The sequence below is a fragment of the Anolis sagrei genome, chromosome 1 (assembly GCF_037176765.1).
Source record: "Anolis sagrei isolate rAnoSag1 chromosome 1, rAnoSag1.mat, whole genome shotgun sequence".
Lineage (NCBI taxonomy): Eukaryota > Metazoa > Chordata > Lepidosauria > Squamata > Dactyloidae > Anolis > Anolis sagrei.
Genome location: NC_090021.1, coordinates 20,855,338 through 20,881,005, shown reverse-complemented (window position 1 = coordinate 20,881,005; position 25,668 = coordinate 20,855,338). Strand labels below are relative to the sequence as shown.

Genomic DNA, 25,668 nt, shown 5'->3' with positions numbered 1-25,668 from the left:
AATATTGTTTGACATCACTGTGAAATTGAACAGTACAACATGTCTATATAACTGCTTGTTGAATTCGATTATTGTTTACTCTATATATAAGTGGTATTTTTGTTGTATGTGTGGAAGAGGCCTCAATGTTAGAGATAAATGTGGGATGATGAAAAATAATAGCAGAAAGCAGAAAATGTGGGGTTTTATTCTGCTCTGTAAGGGGCCTCAATGTTAGAGATAAATGTGGGATGAAGAAAAATAATAGCAGAAATCAGAAAATGTGGGGTTTTATTCAGCAGTGTGGGAAAATGTGGGATTTTGTTCAGCAGTCCACTCAGATAATATGGGATTTTCTGCCTTGATATTCTGGGATATAGGGCTGTGTGAACTCAGATAATCCAATTAGATGCAGAAGTTGCAGGATTTTCTGCCTTGATATTGGGGGGGGGGGGGGCTTCCACACAGGCCTATATCCCAGAATATCAAGGCAGAAAATCTCAGAATATCTGCTTTGAACTGGGATAACAGAGTCCACACTGGCACATATCCCAGTTCAAAACAGAAAATGTGGGATATTATTCAGCAGTGTGGGAAAATGTGAGATTTTGTTCAGCAATCCACAGATAATATGGGATTTTCTGTCTTGATATTCTGGAATATAGGGCTGTGTGGAAAGATGGGCTGTGTGGAAGGGCCCTGGATTATATGGCTGTGTGGAAGGGGCCTCAATGTTAGAGATAGATGTGGGATGAAGAAAAATAATAGCAGAAAGCAGAAAAATGTGGGATTTTAATGTGCTCTATGGAAGGGGCCTCAATGTTAGAGATAAATGTGGGATGAAGAAAAATAATAGCAGAAAGCAGAAAATGTGGGATTTTATTCATCAGTGTGGGAAAATGTGGGATTTTGTTCAGCAGTCCACACTCAGATAATATGGGATTTTCTGCCTTGATATTCTGGGACATAAGGCTGTGTGGAAGGATATAGGGCTGGGTTGTTGTAGGATTTTTCGGGCTATATGGCCATGTTCTAGAGGCATTGAGCATATTACTGGTATTTTTACATTTCCATCATTATTATATTTATATTATTATGATTATTACATTTATTATTTTACTCTATTATTACTGGAAGGCTACGTAAGCACATTTACATTGAAGAAGGTTAGAGTAATGGTTTAATCAGAGTTGGGCAGTCTTATCTTAAATTACAGTTTTATGTAAACATTTAACCTACTGATGCCTCAATTAATGTAATTTTATTGGTATCTATTTTTATTTTGAAATTTACCAGTAGATGCTGCATTCCCCATCCTCTGCTTATACTCAAGTCTCTAGAACATGTCCTGTGTGGGCTGTGTGGAAGGGCCCTGAATTATATGGCTGTGTGGAAGGGGCCTCAATATTAGATAAATGCATGATATTTTTTAAAAAATAGTAATAATCAACCTGGGCCTCGTACCTCTCTCCACAGGGAACCAAGGGGGGGGGGGGGGCGCTATGGCCTCCACAAAACCCCCGAAGCCTCTCCAGAGAGGGACGCACAACCAGCCCATCAAAACCCCCCATAGCTACCCAGCAAACCAAACAAAGCGCGGCCTGCGGACGGAGGTGAAATACAGCCCACAATTTAATGGAGAGGGGGGGGAGGAGAGAGATGAGGGGACCCCACCCGTTTTCCTTCCTCCCCTCCCTCCCTTTTCAGTCCTTTCCTCCCCCCTCCCCTCTCTCTCTGTTTCGATCCTCCATTTTCTCCTTCTTACCCCGTTCCCCTGCTGCGGCAGCGTTGTTGTTGTTGTTCCTCTCCGGGGGCGGCGGTGGAGGAGGAGGGGGCGGCAGTTGCAAGGGCTGGGGTTGCTGCTGTTGTTGCTGCGGAGGCGGTTGTTGCTGGGCCTGAGGCGGCGGCGGTGGGGGAGGCGGCGGCGGGGGAGGCGGCGGAGGCTGCTGCACCGGGCGCGGCCTGGACACTCGCCGGGGTCTCCTGTTGGCGGCCCGCACCGAGTTCATTTGCCGGCCTGGGCGGGGGGAGGAGAGGGGGCCGCTCCTCCGGAAACCGGGACTGTTCGGGGAGGGAGAGAGGGAAGGAAGGAGAGAGAAGGCCCCAGGAAAGAAAGGAAGGCCTCCTCCTTCTCCTCAGCTTCCTCCTCTTTCCTCCCTCCTCCTCCTTCTCCTCAGTGGCGGTTGATGAAGGGGACGCTCGCGCCGTCGCCTCGCGCACACGCGGCGGCGCGCGCTGCTCCTCTCCCCTCCCCCCCTCCCCGGCCCCCCCGCCTTGCCGCTGCCGCCTCTTCTCCTTCGCTCGAGGGAGTCAACCCTTCTTCTTCTTTCTCCTTCCTCCTCCTCTCGGCTTAAACCCGTCGCCGCCGCCACCACCACCGCTCTGTGGCAGGAGGAGCCATTGACGCTGCCAGGGAGGGAGGGAAGGAGGGAGGGAAAGAAGCGCCCCTCCTCATACACACATACACACACACACACAGAAGGAGATTTGAGTGTACGTTTTCGTCCCCTCACGACGTGAGCCAATCCCAGCCTCCGTCACGGAAACGGGCGAGGCGACTCCGCCAATCGCGGCGCGGCTTGCATTCTTGAGGCCGCGCTCGCGCACTCTCCTCGCGCACTCTTTCTCTCCCTCGTTCCCCCCTCCCTCTCTCTCACACTCTTTCTCCCTCCCCCCCCCTTCCTCTCGCTCTCACTCCTGCCCTCTCACGACGAAACGCCCGGCTCGTCCAATCTTGGTTTCCGTCACGAAAAAGGAGAGTCGCCTCAACCAATAGGGTCTCCGCTTGCACTACAGGACACTCCCTCCCCTTTCCCCTGTGTCTCCTTCACTCAAGATGGGTGCTCGGCTCGTCCAATCCTGGTTTCTGTCACGAAAGGGGAGAGGCGCCTCAACCAATAACGTCAAAGCTTACATTATACTCCGCGCTCTGGCACACACTCCCTCCCTTTCTCTGTGTCTCCTTCACTCTTTCTCTCTCCCTCGTTCCCCCCTCCCTCTCTCTCACGACGAAACGCCCGGCTCGTCCAATCTTGGTTCCCGTCACGGAAAGGGAGAGTCGCCTCCACCAATAGGGTCTCGGCTTGCAATACAGGACACTCCCTCCCCTTTCCCCTGTGTCGCCTTCACTCAAGACTCGTCCAATCCTGGTTTCGGTCACGAAAGGGGAGAGGCGCCTCAACCAATAGCGTCGAGGTTTGCATTATACTCCGCGCTGTGGCACACACTCCCTCCCTTTCCCTGTGTCTCCTTCACTCAAGATGGGTGCTCGGCTCATCCAATCCTGGTTTCCGTCACGGAAGGGGCGAAGCGTCTCAACCAATAAAGTCGAGGCTTGCATTACAGGACACTCCCTTTCCCCTGTGTCTCCTTCACTCAAGACGGGTGCTCGGCTCGTCCAATCCTGGTTTCTGTCACGAAAGGGGAGAGTCACCTCCACCAATAAGGTCTCGGTTTGCATTACAGAACACTCCCTCCCCTTTCCCCTGTGTCTCCTTCACTCAAGACGGACGCCCGGCTCGTCCAATCCTGGTTTCTGTCACGAAAGGGGAGAGGCGCCTCAACCAATAGCGTTGAGGCTTGCATTATACTCCTCGCTGTGGCACTCCCTCCCTTTCCCTGTGTCTTCTTCACTCACGACCAACGCTTGGCTCGTCCAATCCGAGCCTCCGTCACGGAAGGGACGAGTCCCTCGACCAATAGCGACGAGGCTTGCATTTATAAGCCGTCCAAAGGGCGGTTGCGTCGTGAGGAGGTGGAGAAAAAGAGAATGAAGGGAAGGAGGGGAAGAGAGAAAGGAAAGTGAGGCAGGAGGGTTGTGGGAGGGGAGAGAGAGGAGGAGGAGGCCGCAGGAAGAGAGAGAGAGATGCATAGAACACGAACTGAGGGGAGAGCATTAAGACGTCGTAGAAGAAGATGGAGTCTGTTGAGGAGGCCTTTAGGCCTCACCTCAGAAAGAAAGGAATTCAGGGAGTAGATCATTCAATGAGCCAGTCAGAAAGTAAGGGTGAGAATCTGAGACTCAGAAACCTGGCATGGACGCCTTTATTTTCCCCCCTCAGAAGTTCCAAGATCTGCCTGTATATTTGGGGTAGAGGTCATTGTATATTTGGGGTAGATAAGATAAGGAGAAAGGAGGGGAAAGGGGACATAGGTATTTGTTGTCAGGGACAGAAATAGTAAAGGGAGACACACATTACCTACTTCCAGGCACAAAACCATCCAGATGCAGGCGAAACGTCAGGAGAGAATGCTTCTAGAACATTGAAGCTTTGGAAGCTTTTAAACAGAGGCTGGATGGCCATCTGTCAGGGGTGATTTGAATGCAATATTCCTGCTCCTTGGCAGGGGGTTGGACTGGATGGCCCATGAGGTCTCTTCCAACTCTTTGATTCTATGATTCTAAGGCCATACAGCCTGTAAAGCCTACAACAACCCAATCCAGGTCTTCTGAAGGAAAGAAGCTAGTCTGACCACTTGCCACTTACCTTGCTGGAAAAGTCTGAAGAAAAGATGCCAAAAAGAGTAGGCATGAAACAGGTATTGTGTATATCTAGTCTGCGCCTTTTTGACATACTTGGGCCTCCCTCAGTGTTTCTTGCTGTAGTTTTGCGGTTATTTATTTATTTCGTATTAAAAGCATTGCATAAATTAGGTTCTTGTGGGTTTTTTCGGGCTATAGAGCCATGTTCTAGAGGCATTTCTCCTGACGTTTCGAAATGCCTCTAGAACATGGCTCTATAGCCCGAAAAAACCCACATGAACCTAGTGATTCCAGCCATGAAAGCCTTCGACAATACATTGCATAAATTAGTATAAAACTGATAAAAATAGAAGATGCACAGGTGGCTAAATATAATTTGACCAAAAACGGGCAACAGCAACGGCATTGTCTGTAGAGAATTTTGAGGACCGAGACATCCGTAGGGAGACCAAGGTGCTTGTTTATAAAGCTATTGTCCTCCCAACCCAGCTATATGGCTGCGAAACGTGGACTGTCTACAGACGTCGCATGCAACTCCTGGAACGATTCCATCAGCATTGCCTCTGGAAAATCCTGCAAATCTCTTGGGAAGACAAGCGGACAAATGTCAGTGTGCTTGAAGAAGCAAAGACCACCAGCACTGAAGCTATGGTCCTCCGCCATCAACTCCGCTGGGCCGGCCACGTTGTCCGGATGCCTGACCACTGTCTCCCAAAGCAGTTGCTCTACTCCGAACTCAAGAACGGAATACGGAATGTTGGTGGACAGGAAAAGAGATTTAAAGATGGGCTCAAAGCCAACCTTAAAAACTTTGGCATAGACACTGAGAACTGGGAAGCCCTGACCCTTGAGCACTCCAGCTGGAGGTCAGCTGTGACCAGCAGTGCTGCAAAATTTGAAGAGGCACAAATGAAGGGTGAAAGAGAGAAACGTGCCAAGAGGAAGGCGCATCAAGCCAATCCCGACCGAGACTGCCTTCCACCTGGAAACCAATGCCCTCACTGCGGAAGAAGATGCAGGTCAATAATAGGGCTCCACAGTCACCTACAGATCCACAAGAATACTGATCCTGCAAGACTATCCTACTCAGCCAACGAGGGATCGCCTAAGTAAATAAGTGTCTGTAGCCTCCAACAATTCCTCCTCTGTACACGAGGCAGGGGCACAGTGGACAAGCATACAGATGCGGAGTTTTCTGTTCTGCTCCACAATTATACAAGGTTTGGAATTCTTCTAGGTAGTGCCATTTTGCCAGGTTTCCTTTTGATCTGCCCACTCCGCTATTCAGGGACTTCCAAGTTGCCCGTTCTTGGTTTGCCTCTGGAGGAAGACCCTCGCAAGGTGGCCATCCAGTTGGGATTTCCCGGTTTAGCTGCCTATAGGGAGTCCCTTGCTGTTGCTGGAGGGACACCAAGAGGAGTGGTAGTTATAAAGCTTTTCCTTGATTTGAGTCTACAGGGAGGAGACTGGTAGCCATGTGTTGGATGGCTTTCATAGTGTCCAACCTTATTTCTCTCACATTTAGCAGCAACTTCCCGTTGCACATGGGGGGGGGGGCAATGCCAGCTAGCTTGTGGAGTTAATCAACAGGTGTAGGTTTAAGACATTTTGGGGTTTTCTTCTTGCCTTTTCTGTTGTTGTGGGAATATTTATGCTGTTCTGTTGCCTTTCCAGCTGCCCTTTTTTGGACATGGATGGACATAGTGATGTGCTTTGCGTGAATAAAGGGGTCGCATTCGGTGCCTGTTCAGAAACGTCAGAGTACAACGTATACAATTGGTGGATTCCAGGTATTAAAGATGAGCCTGTGCTGCAGATCCAGTTCTTCATTTGCAAGTGGAATTGATACCCTCTTGTGCAGGCCTGGACAGACTTGGATCCTCTGATGCTTTTGTGGGAGTTTTGGACTTCAACACCCACTATATTTGGAGTTAAAGTCCAAAACACCCAGAGGGCCCAAGTTGGCCCAGGCCTGCTCTATAGTATTCTTGGGCCAGGAGTCCTTCATTTTAGTAAAGGTTCGTTATTATCCACAGTTCTGCATTTCCACACAAATTCAGGGAACATATCTCCCATGGATATGGGGGTTGCACAGTAATTGTCATTTGAGTACTAGGAGGCACAGTGGATTAAACTGCTTAACTGATTAACTTGCTGATCGAAAGGTGAGCGGTTCAGATCTGGGGAGCTGGGTGAGCTCCCTCTGTTAGCCCCAGTTTCTGTCAACCTAGCAGTTTGAAGAAATGCAAATGTGAGTAGATCAACAGGTATTGCTTCGGCAGGAAGATAAACAGCGCTCCATGCAGTCATGCCGGCCACATGACCTAGGAGGCGTCTACGGGCAACACCAGCTCTTCAGCTTAGAAATGGAGAGTCAGACACGACTAGACTTAATGTCAAGGGGAAACCTTTACCTTTACAGTTTTACATTTCTTCAATGTAACAAACAAATCCATTGTTTTTTATTATTATACTTATTGTTTTTACTCCTCTGTCCATGTTTTTTATTTAAAGCCTGTTGCTTTTGTCTCTATGTATAACACATTGAAAACTTGTTGAAAAGCAGAATATAATTAAATATCAATATTGTGTGTAGATCTTCTGTTTTGTCCCCTCTCTTCTTTTCTGGGAACTTTAAATTGTGTTGTCTATATGTACATATATGCCTATCTGATTTTGTCCTTGCAAAAGTGGTCTGGCACACTAAGCTAAGTGATATTATCTTCCCCAATGTCTGCCAATGATTTTTATGGTTGATGGGGCAGTTATAGTGAGTATCCACAGCGTGGACCATTGAGCCAGTATTAAGTTTCTGTCTCCATCAGTATTTAGGACAGTGGTTCTCAACCCTTGGGTCCCTGGGTGTTTTGGCCTACAGCTCCCAGAAATCCCAGCCAGTTTACCAGCTGTTAGACTTTCTGAGAGTTGAAGGCCAAAACATCAAGGGACCCACAGATTGAGAACCACTGATTTAAGATAAAGATATTTTCTATTGAAGTCCACACTTATTTTGTCAGGGACCTCATACTGGTAGTAGACTAGGTAAAGTGAAAAGTAGGCAAGGCCCCTCCTTAAGTTAAATAAGCTACTAGGTAGGTCATTTTGGTCTAAACATGAATTGATTCCTTGAAGAGCACTTTTGAAATTAAGCCAAGGCCTCCAGTTTTTCTCCTCCAAACAAATGAATTTTTATTTGTGATTGTAGCTACCCAACACAACATAAAACACTAGATTAAGTATATCCTAAGAATAATAATGATCTATCTTAGCAAAGCAAAATACAAAGATACCAGTATGAACAAAGAAAAAGCACATGCTGCCCACAACAATACACCTGCTTGAATTTGGTTTTTAAAACAAATTCTAAATTAGTTTTTAGAATTGAATTCAAAACAAAAAAATCATCTAAATCCAAGGAAGCAAGACAAATATCCATTTAAGGAATTCTGTCAAGAAAACCCTGGGGTTGTCATAAGCAAAATAATTACTTGAAGGCACACAACAACAATTGTGTTTAAAATAGCTTGCTGGAGAAAGTGAACACTGGGAAGAAGTGTCTTTGCAAATAAATGAAATAAAAAGCATCAAATGTGTCTCTTTTTCAGTCCACATTAATGTTAGGAAGTCATATTTATTACAAGATAGCAATTCCAAATTCTGTCAGTCCAATTACTGATAGACAGGGCTTTTGTATCTTTCCATGTTGACTTCCAATTAACAGTGGGTGAGGATCTCAATTTGGCCAAACTGCTATAAAGGAATGTAAGTGCTGTGCACAGCTTTCAGCACAGAAATAGAATTGAAGAGGTGTATAATTCAACTTTCAGAAAACTAAAGATGAAGAAATAAAACAAGATGCCAATAAAATCTTGGCAAGTGAACATTTTTCCTGCAAGGTGGGGATGCTACCTATGTTGAGAATGATATGATAGTGTTCAACTTTAATAAAAATTGTACCTTCTTAAATTCAGAAAATGGTGTGCTACACACAGAAGGAAGATCTGGCTTATATTTTGGCATTCAGGCTGATGCAAACGGTGTACTGATCATTCTTCACAAATTTTGAAGTTCCTTCATTTGGGAGTGTAGGCTGGCTCCCTCCTTGGTGTTCCTCCATTGGTAAATAAAGATTTCTCTTCCAAATACCTTTGATGAGGTGCTATCTTGTTGATGTTTATCTTCTGTTTTGAATGAATTTTTGTGCTTTTTTTTTCTTCTGCAGATTGTTTAACAGTATTTTGAATTAATTTCCCAGCCCACAAGAATTCCCAAGGTGATGAAAAAATAATGACAGGAATTGTTATTCAATTCTGGCAGATCTGACCACTACTCGAAGCAGAATGTTGGGCAATAGGACTCAGCAATAGATTTTAATGATGCTGCATATGAACTAAAGATCTTCAGTAGATAGAATTTATTTGTAGGTTATGGACCAGAGCAAGTCAACCAATTTCTCTTTCTGGGAATTCTACTCTTTAAGGATGATTGCCTCGAACTATACAGCCTATAGTGTGCTAGAACTTTATGATAAATTCAGTATCTGAAACCCAGAAACTCTCATGACAAACTAATAGAATGCCATACATCAAATTTGGACAGTAGATACATATGGATCCACTGTTAGGCGTCTGGCTGATTTGCAGTGGAATGACGAGTATCTGAGTCTCAGTTGTTTAGCAACAAGAGCAGCAACAAAGAAACTCCTTAGCACACTTTAAACACTGCAAATAAAGTGTGGAGTAACAGTGGGATTTTTGGATGGAAGGGCTGTGCATCATTAATCCTGGGATTCAGTTTCTGAGCTCAAAATGCCTTTATCTCATACTTCCTTTTGCAGCAACTACAGATAGTGAATATTTGAATTCTAATTTTTGACAAGGAAGTAGATCTATCAAACCTCAAGTCTATCAACCCACGTGATATACATTTCTGTCTTATTGAAAGATTGATGTATAAATGGAGTAAATAAAATACCAATCAAATATACAAGAACCATCCACTTTTGAAATTTAATAGTATTGACTGAAACCATGTTATGCCATCTAGAAAATTGTTTTCTTCAATGTGATTCATTTGAAAAATGAGTCTTAAGGAAGCATTAAATCATGGGATCATGGCAATTAGTAATGGACATAGATAAAATTATTTTGAGTATACCTGCTTCTGCCAAACCCATTTAGAAAACTCTCTTCTGTCCCTTGAGAACTTAGAATTACTTTCAAATGACTCCATCAGCTCTCCGATTTGGATTCTAAAGTCCTGTTCATCTAAATACTCATTTCAATGTTAAGACTTGTACTAAATTAAATATATTGCTCTGTATATTTTCCATATGATCACTGTCGTCTAGAATAGTCACAGACAAATTCTATTGCCTCTTTTCTGTTTCTCTATGTGTTTCTTCCCTAACAGCAGAAAGTAACAATTTATAGAGTTACTTTTCTAAAGACATTGTTCTAGATATTGGTCACTAAATCAGTGCTGTGCAAAAAGGATAAATTTCCTATTGTACAGAAAATGTGGTGAATTTGCTTTGATCATATGTATACCTTTTTTGGTGGGTTGTGCAACCACCGGTTTGCTTTCACAGGACTTTGCTTCCCACCAGGGAACATAAAGCATTGTACATTAGGGGAAATGAAGGGGAAAGTAGTATTACCTTTGAAGAGAACTACATAGCTCTCACAAACTGGCCAAGATGTTAAAAGGTTTTCTAGCTGGAGACCTAGTGAACTGCAGAGGTGGACATAAATATTTCAATAAATACCTTTGTAATAAAATGCATAACTTACACAGATTCAGTTTTCTAGGTTTATTAGAAAGCAGGCCATTCTATTATCCAAATACTGTCGCTTACATAGAACATCTCCATTGTGGCAGGAGGCGAACTAGATGGCTCTTGTGGTCTCTCCCAAGCCTATGATTCTATTTATGGTTCTGACCACACACTGAGACATAGAAATTAAAGATGATGCTTTATTACAAAATATATTTTATGTGCCAAAGATGATACAATAAGTTGCTCCCAAAATGCATTTATCTATACGTAAGCCCCCACTAACAACAATTAAGGGACCTATTTCGCATTATGTTCATTGGTATAGTTATTGAGCATCTCAGCATTGTTATCAGTCAAAATTTCACAATGCTGCTAGATTGGGATCTCTTGTAATACATCCAAATGTTTTGTTTGTTCTGTGGGGAATTTTGTTGTTGGCTCGGACACAACAAAACATACGGACACTCACCTACACTTTTTTTTTTCACTTCAGGAGTGACTTGAGAAACTGCAAGTCATTTCTGGTGTGAGAGAATTAGCTGTCTTCAAGGATGTTGCCCAGGGGACACCCGGATGTTTGGATGTTTTGCTATTGTTGTGGGAGGCTTCTCTCATGTCCCCGCATGGGGAGCTGGAGCTGACAGAGGGAGCTCATCCATGCACTCCCCGGATTCGAACCTCCGACCTGTTGGTCTTCAGTCCTGCCGTCACAAAGGTTTGGGGTCTTCCCATGGGTCTGTTCTTAGCTATAATATCATTTGCCATAGAGCACATACATGCATGTGTAGGGGCACGCGGTATGGACCAGAAACCAATAGCTGGTTTAAGGAGCTGATGTGCAAAAAGGAAGCTACTACTTGAGGAAGGAGAAGATGCTTTTCTGCATACACCTCACATTACATATTTTATACTAGCTGTTCCCTGCCACACGTTGCTGTGGCCCAGTCTGTGTATATGTGTTTTGTGTGTATATTTGTGTATATGCGTGTTTGTGTATATATGTGGTTTTGCGCATGCGTTGTAATGTTATTGTTGGGGTATTTTTTTGCTTTTTAAGTCTCTTCCACTGTGTTTTTCAGAGTGATGGTCACCCGTTGGCCTGATACATGTATTGTGTCCAAATTTGGTGTCAGTTTGTCTAGTGTATTGTCGAAGGCTTTCATGGCTGGGATCACTCAGTTCTTGTGGGTTTTTTCGGGCTATATGGCCATGTTCTAGAGGCATTTCTCCTGCCGTCACAAAGGTTTGGGGTCTTCCCATGGGTCTGTTCTTAGCTATAATATCATTTGCCATAGAGCACATACATGAATGTGTAGGGGCAGGAGAAATGCCTCTAGAACATGGCAATATAGCCCGAAAAAACCCACAAGAACTGAATTTGTCTAGTGTTTTTTGAGTTATGTTAATCCCACAAACGAACATTGCATTTTTATTTATATAGATATATACAATTTCATGAGTATTTTGAGCTTGGTAACAAAAGGTTGGACAGTCAATTATTAGCTTAAGACAATTTTATAACTGGGTCTGCAGTCAGATTCTCTGTAGTGTAAAGGCATGGAATTCTCTTGGTTAATTAAGTGCAACATCACATAATGGTTAGCTCTGAAAAACATCAAAACAATGCAAGTAGTCTGATAAGCTTGATGTTGTTCAACTTATCAATTTTATTAACATACATATTTTATTTTATTTTCTGTTAAGTGATAAATGTTTGTCATTTATCAACTGCATTTGCATTCATGGCCAGCGCGATGCTGGAAAGTGGAGGCATTTTTTGTTTATATTTGTTGCTGAACATTTGGAGAAATACATTTTTCCTGACACATCTATAAATAGAAAGGAATTAATACTTCCTTTTAAAATGTATTTATAAAAACTGATAATTAAGTGGGTGGATCTAAATTATTTTTCAAAATGTCTCTTCCTGATTATTATAGCTTTACTCACTACTATGCTGGTTAGCCATTAGGAATTTTTAAAAAAAATACTTTATTTCAGGAAGTGAAATAATCCTTCCTTCCTTCTGGTCATTAAGATGATACATCTATAGGTCACCATTTCGCTTGAAATTAACTGTTCCTAGTATTAGTTGTGTCTTCCCTGGGCAAGAGCTATATCTAGAATTAAGATTTTTTCCCCCTTCATGAAAAGATAATGGAAAGAATGTAAAATAAAATGTCTTAAAGTAATTCCTTTGGGTTCCTTTCATACAAAAATATTTTATGGCTTGTCCTAAATCTGCATGTAACAAATTTTAACGACATTTCTATAGAAATGTGCAATGTCCCCAATTCACTTTAATTTCATTTCAGAATGGTTCTAGCCCAAATGGATCTGGATCTGCTTGGTATCTATGGAGTGTAACCCCAGTGGATACCAAGGGCCAACTGTACTTTAGGAACTTATTTAGTCAAAAATCCATCCCCCAAAACCTGGACCAACTGATCCACAAGGCAATGTGAGTACTGTACCTTAAGTCTTATATTTTAAAAAAGGATCCACTGCCTTCTATACAATGTAGAAGGACCAACGCTGTCTGCCATAGTGTTGCTTCTGACCTTTCTGAATACTTGAGGAACACCATAGCAGCAACAGCAGTAGCTCTTTAGCACTTTCCCTCAAAGGTGTACATTTTTGATAAGAGTTAATACTATGCCATAACTTTTATCTAAGTGGAGAGGTGAAAGGCCTTTTTGAATGCCTGGGCAGGAAAATGGCAGCGGCAACCTGGAGCTGTCCCCTCTCTGCTGAATTATCCTTTACTTATCCACATGTCATATCTACAAACTGTAGAGGAGCGTCTACTGAACAAGCCAGTACTTGCCGCATACCAGTACTGCCCTCTGTTGAGGAGTTACGAAGGTGGAGGCATAACTTTTCATTCAACCTTCGTAAATCCATCATTGTTGCCCCAAAACCTTCCATCAATACATACATGGTGTCAGCTTATATATGTGTATTTTTTCACATTGTGATTTGCAGAGGGCTAGATGGGTGGGTATATTTGATTTTGTAAATGTTACTTCCTCTGTGCTTCCTGTTTGTTTTTGGTCAAAAGAGAAGACAAGTCATGTTTTCCAGAAGCATTGCCATTTTGGGGGAAGGGCAAGAGAGGGCAAAGGAGCACTGTGGGACCCCTCCCCCCCTGTGTCTAATTTGATTATTTGGGTATGCCACATGGACAACACACAGATATGCAGCTCACAGATGAAAAAAGAAAAGCGGAACACAATAAGCAACAACATGAATAAAAATCAAGATTAAACCTAAATATCCTGAAGGCATTAGATCATATATCAGTGTTTCTCAACCTGGGGGTCGGGCCCCTGAGGAGGTCTTGAGAGGGGTGTCAGAGGGGTCGCCAAAGACGATCAGAAAACACAGAATTTTCTGTTGGTCATAGGGGTGCGGGAAGTTTGTCCCAATTCTATTATTGGTGCGGTTCAGAATGCTCTTTGATTGTAGGTGAACTTTAAATCCGAGCAACTGTAGCATCCAAATGTCAAGGTCTATTTTCCACAAACTCCATCTGTGGTCATATTTGGGCATATTGAGTATCCGTGCCACATTTGGTCTAGATCCATCATTGTTTGAGTCCACAGTGCTCTCTGGATGTAGGTGAACTACAACGCCAAAACCCACCAAATGGTCAATGCCCACCAAACCCATCCTGTATTTTCTGTTGGTCATGGGGGTCCTGTGTGGGAAGTTTGGTTCAATTCCATCATTGGTGGAGTTCAGAATGCTCTTTGATTGTAGGTGAACTATAAATCCCAGCAACTACCACTCCCAAATGACAAAACCAACCCCTCCCCACAACCCCACCAGTATTCAAATTTGGGCATATTGGGTATTTGTGCCAATTTGGTCTAGTGAATGAAAATGCATCTTGCATATCAAATATTTACATTATGATCCACAACAGTAGCAAAATTACAGTTATGAAGTAGCAACAAAAATAATTTTATAGCTGGGGGTCACCACAACATGAGGAACTTTATTAAGGGGTCACAGCATTAGGAAGGTTGAGAACCACTGTCATATATGATTATGCAAGCTAATCTCAATCAGCCCTGGTTAGTATATGGATGGGAGATGAAGACATAATAGCAGGTGCTGTAAGCTAAATTTTAAAGGAAGCCAATGTTAAACCACTATGAATGTCATGAGATTACTCTTAATTGACATGTGACTTGCAGGCACATAGACACAGTGGTATGATGAAGGTGGAGAGGGCATGAGTACTGACACATTAGTTCAAACCTGATTTTTAAAAAGACAGGGAATTAAGTTTAGTTTGCAGAATGGCTCCTCCATCTCTAAAACGTGTGTGTATGTTTTTATAGAGAAAAATCTCTCAAGATACTCAAATTACATTTAGATGGTCATCTGTGTTTGTAAAATCCAAATTCAGTAGCAAGTGATGGTCTTTAGGGTCTGCTGCTTGTATTTTGCAACTTTGCATTTCTGTTTCTGTGACTTCAAAGCCCACCTTTTTCAAATCCCCTTACTCTTCACTTGTTATGAGTCATCTCTGGAGTTGCAATTGCTTTTAGTACATGTTATTCCCAATTCCCATTGCACCATCATTCTTATTATTGCCTCCTCCACTGCTGAAATTTACTTTGCAAACTCTTGGGGCTGAGCTCTATCCTTTTGCTTTAGTGAAGTTCTTTGTACATTGATGGCACATATAAATTAAGTGATGAAATATTAAGTTATGGATATCTCTGTCCAGGACTCTTTGCCTTTTCAACCTAAAGAATAAGACAAAATCTGTAGCATAATGGACCCACAAGAACCATATTGACAGGCCTACAGATCATTGTGATGGATGTGTGCAAGTTATACCTAGAGAGGAAATCCTCAAAGAAATAGACAAGCCACAGATGTTCTTGAAATATATGAATTATAGTTAGAGATGAAATGATGTGTTGCTCTAACCAATATTTGTTCCCAAACCTAAATTGTCAATGGGAGTCATAGGGTCTGAGAGGACAGTTAGTAGTAGGACTTGAAGGTGAGCACGGAAATGTAGGACCTTTTCAGCTCCCTGATTTTCTTTCATATAGAAGCAACACTAAACCATTTCTTTGACAGCTAAACTAGAAAAAGAAAAGGAAAAAAGAAAAGGAGAATTGCTTCTGGCGGTGGTGGCACAAACCCCACAACTATCCTGATTTGGCAGGTACAGTCCCCATTACTCATCTGTCATACCACTTTTCCAGCAACTTTAAGTTGTCCCTGTTTCTCTCTCCTTCCATTTTCTTCCACTGTCCTCACCTTGTCTGTTCTTCCTCATTAATAACTTTTTTCATGTTAACCACATTCTGATTTTGTATGGCCACATGTGTCCAAGTTTTCATCTGTGAAATGTTGATATGCAGATAAGGTTAGAGAAAGCAGTGGGGTGCTCTTTCCTACATTTTGTTTCTCTCCTATGAGAGTTCCTGCACATGTATGTGTATGAGGCAAAAGAGCCACTCAGAGGTGGGAAACTTTGCCAGGTCCAAGAGCTTTATTTCTAGTTGCTTAAGATGTCAGAGGGGCCCCTGGTGGCGTAGTGGGTTAAACCGCTGAACTTGCTGACCAAAAGTTTGGCAGTTTGAATCTGGGGAGTGGGGTGAGCTCCCACTGTTAGCCCCAGCTTCTGCCAACTTAGCAGTTCAAAAACATGCATGTGTGAGTAAATCAATAGGTACTGCTCTGGCGGGAAGGGAACGGCACTCCATGCAGTCATGCCAGCCAAATTACCTTGGAGGCAATGCTGGCTCTTCGGCTTAGAAATGGAAATGAGCAACACCTCCCAAAGTCTGACATGACTAGACTTAATGTCAGGGGGAACCTTTACCTTTACTAAGATGTCAGATCTGGCCACAGTGACACACGCTTTCATTATATCGTGGTTGGATTACTGTGATTCACCTATGTGGGTCTGCCTATGAGGAGTGTTCAAAAACTTCAGCTGGTCCAAAGAATCATGGTCAGCTTGTTAACTGCGGCTGACTCCTGGGTACAATCAACTCCCTTCTTGGAACAGCTCCATCGGCTGTTGTTCCGCTTCTGGGAACAATTCAAAGTGCTTGTTATGACCTTTAAAGCCCTATATGGCTCAGTTCCAGATTATTTGAAGGACCATATTCTCTCTCATAAAGCAGCCTTTGAGATCTGATGGGGAAGCCCTTCTCTCTGTGCCATGTGTTGGGAACACAGGAAAGGACCTTATCAATAACCGTCCAAAGGCTCTAGAACTCCCTTCTAAGAGAAGGTAGGCTAGAACCCTCTGTACTTTCTTTTCACATACAAAGACTTCTCTACTCTGACAGTCATTTGATGAGGACCATTTTACACAATGTGCTGGATTATAGTAAACACTTTGCTGGTGTTTGTTTTAATGCTATATGTTTAATCTGGTTTTAATTTAATCTATTTTTGATAGTTTAATATTGTTTTAACTTTTGTATCTCATGGAGTTTAATTATGTCTTTTTATTGTTGTAAACTGCTTTAAGTCATAACAACAACAGCAACACCAAACAAATCAGTCTCCAGAAGTCAATTTCTGGTTTGAATAAGAGGTTTTTATGTTAAATGGTGCTGGAGGAGCCTGTGCCTATTTAAATGATTGGTTGCAGTTCCGCAGGGCTTCCAGGAAACACAACTCATCCTATTTTTTTTCTGTAGGAGCATTCTAGAGCTGCAAAAACAGCCTTGGGAGACACATACAGCCTTTGAATTGCTTAGTAGCATTGCTTTCAGCTAACTTGCTTTAATCCCTGGATCATCAATACTGAATTGGAGTTTCATGTCTATCTGTTGCATTGTTTTTCATTTTGTACCATGATTGGTTTTAAGAATGAGTGGTCTTTAAAAGGAGTGAGAAAGTTCCAGACAAAATGAGACTAGGGGCTCTTTCATATTACACAATTATAGCACTATAATTTTACTTTAACTGCCATGACAACATCCTAGGGAATCATTTTTTTACTACTTCATCACACTGGAGAGAAAAAATCCACTTAAAATCCAGTTTCTGCCTCCTGCAGAACTCTGGAGTTTGTAGTTCAGTGAGGTTGTTAGTTTGGAAGTGCACTAGTGTAACCTGGCAGAGAATCCTAAGTATCTCTTCTTAAACCACAAATATCATGGTTTTATAGAATGCAGCTATGTCAGATAAAATAGAATCATAGTGCTATAACTGTTCAGTGTGAAAGAGCTTGAGATGTAAACCCCCAGAGGGACAGGGACAAATTCTGTACTTATAAAACAGGCATGGGCAAACTTCGGCCCTCCAGGTGTTTTGGATTGGTAAGTTGGAGCTGGTAAGTTGTTAGGAATTGTGGGAGCTGAAGTCCAAAACACTTGAAGGGCTGAAGTTTGCCCATGCCTACTATAAACGGTCACAAACAAGAGTCCAGCTTTGTTGCTGGTACGAGCTGTCTTGTAGCAGCAACTAACAGCTGACTTTTGGGGGGAAATTTTCACATTCAGGAAAGAGTAAAATATTGAAAAATTCAGAATATAAATCAGAAGGAGTTAATCAATGGAGATATTGATGGCATGACTGCAATTGGCACTTCTAAGGCTTTTTTTAAAATGGTATCTGTGATCAGAAGTATAGCAAATACAGATATTATCCATTCCTGTCCTTTTTCTATTGAAGTCTTCTAAACCTGTTGTGTGCCTTCAAATTATTTCCAATTTATGGGAACCCAAAGGTGAACCTAACAAGGGTTTTCTTGGCAGTATTTTTTCAGAGGCGGTTTGTCTTTGCCTTCTCCTAAGATTGAGAGAGTGTAGGTTTCCATGGACAAGCAGGGAATCAAACCACGGTCTCCAGAATTGTAGTCACACACTCAAAGCACTAAACCATGTTATGAATAACTTTCGATAACTTTAAAGCATAGGTTATTTTTATTGCAATTTTCCAGTAAGAGAAGGGCTATCAGAACTTTCACACTTACACAAAGAACAACATTGGACATACAGATTCTATGTAACTACATTGAATCCACAAACAACCTACAGTTACATTGGCTAACAAACAATGGAGAATTACATTTTTACACAGCATTCACATTACCCATACGCATTCATTCATCCTCATGCATACATTACCATATCTCCTTCCGTCATCTCATGGAGAAGAACACCTCTTAGGCCAAACCCTGCTTTCCCTGCAGCCTGCCAACGCACCGTTTCAAAACTCCCAAAACTTCTAAAATGCACTCTCTTTCCCTAAGATTAATGCCAAGGATCGGATCACTGTTGTCCCTACAACAGAACCTGACTCCCTGCAACAAATGTATCATGACTCCAAAATCGCACTCCTTTCTCTTCCTGTGAGAAAAGGAGCAAGTGTCCAGAATCCTGCTTTTCCATAGCAGATCTGATACTCTCCAAAGGTATACCATCTCTTTCAATAGAGCATGGTGGGTGAACAGCACAGCTGTCTTTCAAATACACCACCTCTCTCCTTCCCACGGAGCAGAGCATGGCAGGTGGGCCAAACTCCAATCTGCCACAATTTTGGAATATTAGAAGGTCTCTTATATAGCAATATTTCTTGCTGATTGTGTTCCAAAGTTGGAACACAATCAGTTTCCATCCTGAAACTTCCTGGCTTCATCTCGGTTCCTGGCAGATGCTGAGTGTTCTTAATTGGTGATGATAAACGCAAGCAGCCTTGTGTTGACTTCCTTCTTAATGTAAGGAACCTTGTAAACATTTCCTTAACTTAAAGAGCCATTGTCTCTGATAATGTAATCACATTGTTTTTACCCAAAAATTCAACAGTTGATCGTTGTCACACGTCATCAATGTCAGCGGTTCAGCAACTTATAATTACAGTTCCTGAGTGTAGTTATTTTCCAGGCTTCAATATTTTAGGATGGATGGTATCTTTAAAGTGACTGGACTGACCTTGAATGAGCTGGGGTGATGACGGCCGACAGGGAGCTCTAGCATGGGCTGGTCCATGAGGTCACAAAGAGCAACTGAACAATTAAACAACAACAAACTTCAGCCCAATTAGGCTTCAACCATCCACCTTTCATACGATATCATTCAAACCATACATCATATATTTTATGCATCACAACCACACTGGCTCCATGCTAAAAGGAACATCTGCTGGAGTCTTCTCTCTTGATTTGCAGCTCTAGAGGACATATCTGACTGAACCATGGCATGAGTGAGAGGTTAACACAAGTACTCACCTGCTGCTCTTTAATTTTTTTAAAAAATGAGCATGGTAATTGCAATTACTGAGTTAATATCTCCTTCATTTTGACCCTTACTCTGTTGTAGTGCTCTACCACATGCTGGGCAGCTGTTACATTCGTATAGGTCACAAGAAGACATGCCTAGCTGGAGCACAAGAACTGGAACAGTATTTATCTTGCCCTGGATTTTCCTCATAGCCTATTATTGTCCAAATGGCATGAACTGATTTTAAAATAGCTACTGGTGAACTGGCATCTTATCTCAGGGCTGGAGACTGGGTTTGATAAGTTGTACAGCCTAGTATTACACAGATGTATTCAGAAGAAAATGCCACTGTGTTCAATGAGGCTTACTGCAAGGCAAGCAAGTATCGGATTTTAAACCCTTTCATCCATGCAATGTTATGACTTCCAAAATCCTAAAATGGCAACTGAGGAACTAACAGCAATCTCAACACTGAACTATCATGTTACTTAAAGCTTCATAAGTAATTTCCTGAGACACCCTCCGAATACCTCGGGGTTTTGTTTTTTTTTAATTCCCTGCTTCTTTTTCAGATGCAGTCTGCGGCATGCCTGCATTTAGCTCCCCTGTTCCATTTCTGGCTGTGCAGAATAAAACCACCCTGCTTCTTGGCATCACTTTTTAATTCACCAGGAAAGCACTGGGAGCAGTGAGTAACTTCAAGATCATTCAGCACCTTTGATCTTAATTTCCAAATGCTGTAATTTCTTTAAAGTACACACACTTTCCTCCCTCTCGCCACCAAACACACAGACTTATTTGAGTGTCAAACAGGATTTTAATGAGTCCCGCAAGAGAGTGGGAAAAGCAGCTGTTCAAGTTAGTTTCTATAAATAATTCTATATGATGGTTGCTAAACTTTTAAGAGCTACTGCTTGAGCTTGTGTGTTTCCTCTCATATCCATTGGAAAGAAAAAGTGTGAAGCGAATGACTTTTCGCCAAAGATCTTAACACATGTATTCATCATGAAGGAGAGACTGGGGCTGCTCTGTGTATCACCCTGATGCTCTAAATTTAATTCTTTGAGACAGATAACATACAGTGTGCCTTGAGAATGAATGTCGTGTAGGCACATCTGCGTTGTTATTGCTTGATTGACTGCACTGTAAAGTGCTTCCACATTAGATCAACTGTGTAACTAAGATTAGCATTCCTATTCTTCCCTATGAATCATCCATTCTCAGAAAGGCAGTCAAATTGCAGCTATCCATTCTTCAGTAACATACAGGTGAGACTGCTATGTTTAGCATATAGAGAGGAGGAGGATTAGGACTGCTGGCTAATCGACGTGTATTAGATGGCTGTTATGATACATCTTAAATGAAACACCATTGTCAGCCATTTTTAATGTCTCATAATTTGTTTTTAGGGTGTACATTGATTGTAATGTTTATTTAATAATAATAATAATAATAATAATAATAATAATAATAATAATAATTTAAAAAAACCTTTATTTGTACCCCGCTACCATCTCCCCAAGGGACTCGGTGCGGCTTACATGAGGCCAAGCCCACAGACATCAGTAAACAAAAGCAATAACAATAATCAATACAAAACAGTTAAAATAAAGTCAAAACAGAAAATACACAATAAGCAATAATAATAACATATCACAACATACAGCATTTAAAAACCTATGGCCAGGCCAAATGTAATAATTCAAATTTAAAATAAAAAAATGCTGGGCATGAACAAGGTAAGGCAAATTAAAATAAGGTTTTCAGAGAAAGATGAGGGTGCACACACAACCCTATTTATGTTTTAGTTTTTATGTCTTAATATATTGTTTTTGTTTTTATTTTGATGCTTAATTCCTTTGCTGTAAGTTTTGTGTTGTGATTCTTCATAATTCTATATTATTTGATGTGTCTGGACCTATTTTGATGCACTGAATGTTTGCCTTTTTACATGTAAACTGCCCTGAGTCCTTCCAGGGAGAGAGGGCGGTCTAGAAAAAAATATTATTATTATTATTATTATTATTATTATTATTTTGCTGACACAAATGCACAGTATGTAACAGAAAATGAGATCTATATCCTGGATTTCATATTACAAAATCACAAGTCGAACACTTCCCAAGCGTCTAGGACTGTGTGATGTTTATTGTGTGGACTGTGTGATTATTATTATTGTTATTGTTGTTGTTGTTATTATTATTATTACATTATTATTATTATTATTATTATTATTATTATTATTAGAAACACAAGATTAGTACACAGCAAACAAGATCACTATGCTGGTTGTTGTATTGGATGACACTTCAGACACTTCCCAAGTGTCTAGGACTGTGTGATGTATCGGCGAATAATGCATGCAGATCCCAGCAAGGTGGCCTTTTGCAGCTGACTGATGGTAATTTTGTCAGCACTGATTGTGTTTACATGCAGGCCAAGGTCTTTAGGCACGGCACCCAGTGTGCCGATCACCACTGGGACCACCTTGACTATCTTGTGCCAGAGTCTTTGCAGTTCAATCTTTAAATCCTCGTATCGTGTCAGATTTTCCAGTTGTTTCTCTTCAGTTCTGCTGTCACCTGGGATTGCAACATCCATACTTGGTTTTTTAATATAATCGTGAGGTCAGGAGTATTGTAGTCCAAAACTCTTGTGAGCCTGAATTTGAAAGTCCCAGAGTAGTTTGACTTGTTCATTTTCTGTAATTTTTTCAGGCTTCTGATCCCACCAGTTCTTTGTCGCAGGCAGATGGTATTTGTGGCACAAGTTCCAATTAATCATCTGAGCAATGGTGTTATGCCTCTGCTTGTATTGTTGTTGTTGTTGTTGTTATGTTGGGTTGCCTCCCCAAAACATTAAGAAATATTTGCTCTGGCCTAATGTTGCAGCTCCTTTAAGTGTAATAGACTCTAATGGTGGTGGTGGTGGTGATGATGATGATGATGTTTATTTTTATTCCGCCCTATCACGAAAGTTGAAATAAATCACCATTCTTATCTCAGCTGCTTCAACCTTGCAAGGAACCTTTTGAAGGCACAAAGTTAGAAAAATACCAGACTCCTCAATTCAGTTTTCAACGAAAGCAGCACTGTATCTTTATTTACAAAATATGTACACTATATTTTCCAGTCATGTCAGTTCACATCTTGGTACATTTCACAAAGCATATTGCATCCTTCTTTTCCAGTTTGCACAGGAAACTCTACCAATTCTACACATCTCTATTGTTTTAATCCATGCACTTCTGAAAACATATAGTTTAAACTATAAGCGATTTTCACACCAGAAACCATTATATTCTGACACGCCCTTCTCCCCTAGGGGACTCAGAGCAGATTACATAGGCAAACATTCAATGCCTTTACAATCATATACAATGAGACACACAAACACAAACAAAGACAGAGGCTTCTCCTTTCATTTCCAGCTTCTGGAGGCAGTGCTCCTCTCTGGCTCTGGGGAGGTGCTTTCTCTATTTTCAAGCTGAGGAGCCTGCGTTGTCACCTTCTGGTTGTTTGGCCAGCAAGATTGCTTCGAGCATCTCTTTGCTTTTCCCCACTGAAGCGGTACCTATCTATCTACTCACATTTGCATCTAACAACTTTATTTACAGACCGCCCTCTCTCCCCAAGGGGACTCAGGTCGGTTTACACACAAGGAAGGCAAACATTCAATGCCCAAACTCAAATACAAATATTTTAAAACAAACAGAATAATACAAAAATAATAACCATAAACTTGTGACAAAAGAGAAATTAACACTAAAATGAGGACCAAATACAAATAATCGAATAAACCTAATTATACTAATAACATCAATTAACAATCTAAACATAACGCCTAGAAAATACAAGGTTGTTCTTCTCATGTACCACAAATCTACTCACATTTGACCCGCTAGGTTGGCAGGAGCTAGAACTGACAGTCGGAAGCTCACCCTGTTTCACAGATTCGGACGGCCAACCTTCAGGTCAGCAGTTCAGTGGCACTCATTGCACCACCGCAGCCCTTTTAATGAACAAACTCTTTCAAAATTAAAAGATCTTCTTAATATTAGACTCAGATCCACATGATTTTGGAAGATATCTTAAAACTAGTAATGAGATCTGAATTTTACCTGTTGGGAATGATGAAAACTTAGTTGGAGAAGAAACACAAAAATATTATTAAATACATGTTCACAGCAACAACACTTTGTGTGCTCCAAGATAGAATGACACTGACATACAACCCAAGAATATTGATGAAGTTATGTGAGATGGGCCAATTAATTTTTTTGATTAAGATGCTAATCTGTATCTAATTTTAAGAAAAAAAAATGATTCAGTTATCAATTTTTGAGGGGGTGATATCTGTATTAAGTTTTGAGATTTGTTAGAGATATGCTTATATTAGTCCTCTTTATGTAGCTGTAGTTTAGTCGTACATTAGTTGTGTGGTATATATTATAGATGTCTTAAAATTTTGTATGGTATTGTATTATCTTTGGCTAGTTTCAACGTAAAAATTGTTTTACATACCAGAAATGTTTGTGTTAATATTTTATTTATTAAAAAAGAAAAGAAAAGCATATTTACTGGTCCCTGCAATATTTCTGGTCATAGTTCCAATTATTTTTGAGATCTGGAGTCTTGAAATGAATGGGGTTGTAATATTTGAAAGATCTGGGGCTGCGGTGGCACAACGGGTTAAACCGTTCAGCTGCTGAACTTGCTGACAGGAAGAGTGGCAGGACGGGTGAGCTACCACTGTTAGCCCCAGCTCCTGCCAACCTAGCAGTTCAAAAACATGCAAATGTGAGCAGATCAATAGGTACCACCTCGGCGGGAAAGGTAAACGGTGCTCCATGCAGTCATGCCGGCCACATGACCTAGGAGATAAGCACCACCCCCAGAGCCATGATACGAAATGCCAATTATTTTCAACGTAATAGATGTTTAGACAGAGCCATAGAATTGTGCTTTACCAGGTTTGGAATTGTACAAAAGAAGAGATGTATGATTTAATGTCGAAGGCTCACAACCCCTGAGGATGCCTGCTGTAAATGCACGTGAAACGTCAGGAGGGAATGCTTCTAGAACATGGCCATGTAGCCCAAAAAACCTACAACAACCCAGATGTATGATTGCCACCAAACAATATTCTCAAAGGCCCACCTGGTGGCGCAGCGGGTTAAACTGCTGAGCTGCTGAACTTACTGACCAAAAGGTTGGCGGTTCGAATCCGGGGAGCAGGGTGAGCTTCCGCTGTTAGGTCCAGCTTCTGCCAACCTAGCAATTTGAAAATATGCAAATGTAAGTAGATCAGTAGGTACTGCTGGCCACATGACCTTGGAGGTGTCTATGAACAACGCCAGCTCTTTGGCTTAGAAATGGAGATGAGCACGACCCCAGAGTCAGACACGACAAGACTTAAGTCAGGGAAAACCTTAATATTCTCAATTCTCTTTTTCTCTTTCCAAATAGACAGCACCAACAAAACACATATGATTTGGTATTATCATTATGAGACGTCCTCCATCCATGGTTCCACTTCATCAGCAAGAAGACCTTAAAGTTAATTGGCTTCTTGAAACTCCTTCATTTCTTTGAGTTAATCCAATAATTACCTAATGTTGTGTAACAAAAGTAAATAGTTGTGCTTTATTCGCTGAGGCTCCATAGGAGATACACCAAGGAGGGTGATGCTGAGGATGAAAAGAGAAAATGTGGCTTGTTAGACCACAGTATACCACCCCTCCTCTAAACTAATCTAGAGAATAGGTTGAGCAACTTTGTTATATTTGAATTGAGAGAATTGTGGTTTATTTTAGCTTGGTCAGTGCATAAACCATAGAAAAGGTCCTAAATAGCCAAAAGGGATCAGACCCCACTTGATCTCAGAAGCTATGCAGGATCAGTCCTAGTTGTTATTTAGATGGGAGACTGTGATGAATACCAGGTACTATAGGTTATATTTCAGAGGGGAAGTAGCGGCAAAACCATATCTTAGTATTCCTTCCCTATTGCTCCATCTATCTATCTGCCTAGATTCAGAATACACGTACATGTGTTTGTAATTTTCAGTTTTTCTCTCGAGCTTTCCAGTAGACCCTAATTTCTCAATAAATAAAGGGTTTACTGACTTGATTCTGGCTTTCTTCTGGCAGAGTAAAATGTATGTATACATAACTATCTCATAAAATGTATAGTTCTTTTATAATTCTTTTGGCA

The 25,668-nt window shown here is 41.5% G+C and overlaps 1 protein-coding gene and 1 long non-coding RNA gene across 3 annotated transcripts in view; one reads left to right on the top strand and one right to left on the bottom strand.

Annotated features, from left to right (window-relative positions):
• Positions 1–2,229, bottom strand: part of FBXO11 (F-box protein 11) — a 76,871-nt gene extending 74,642 nt beyond the window's left edge. For both annotated transcript variants that reach the window (XM_060754544.2, XM_060754545.2), the window contains exon 1: positions 1,745–2,229. In XM_060754544.2, coding sequence (XP_060610527.2) covers positions 1,745–1,988 — 244 coding nt within the window. In that variant the 5' untranslated portion in view covers positions 1,989–2,229. The remainder of the gene's footprint in view (positions 1–1,744) is intronic.
• A 1,395-nt stretch (positions 2,230–3,624) lies between these two features.
• On the top strand, positions 3,625–25,002 carry LOC137095847 (uncharacterized). The gene is made up of 5 exons (XR_010909011.1): positions 3,625–4,518; positions 12,557–12,702; positions 15,345–15,432; positions 20,026–20,141; positions 24,922–25,002. It is a non-coding gene; the product is annotated as an uncharacterized lncRNA (long non-coding RNA).
• The last annotated feature ends 666 nt before the right edge of the window (positions 25,003–25,668 follow it).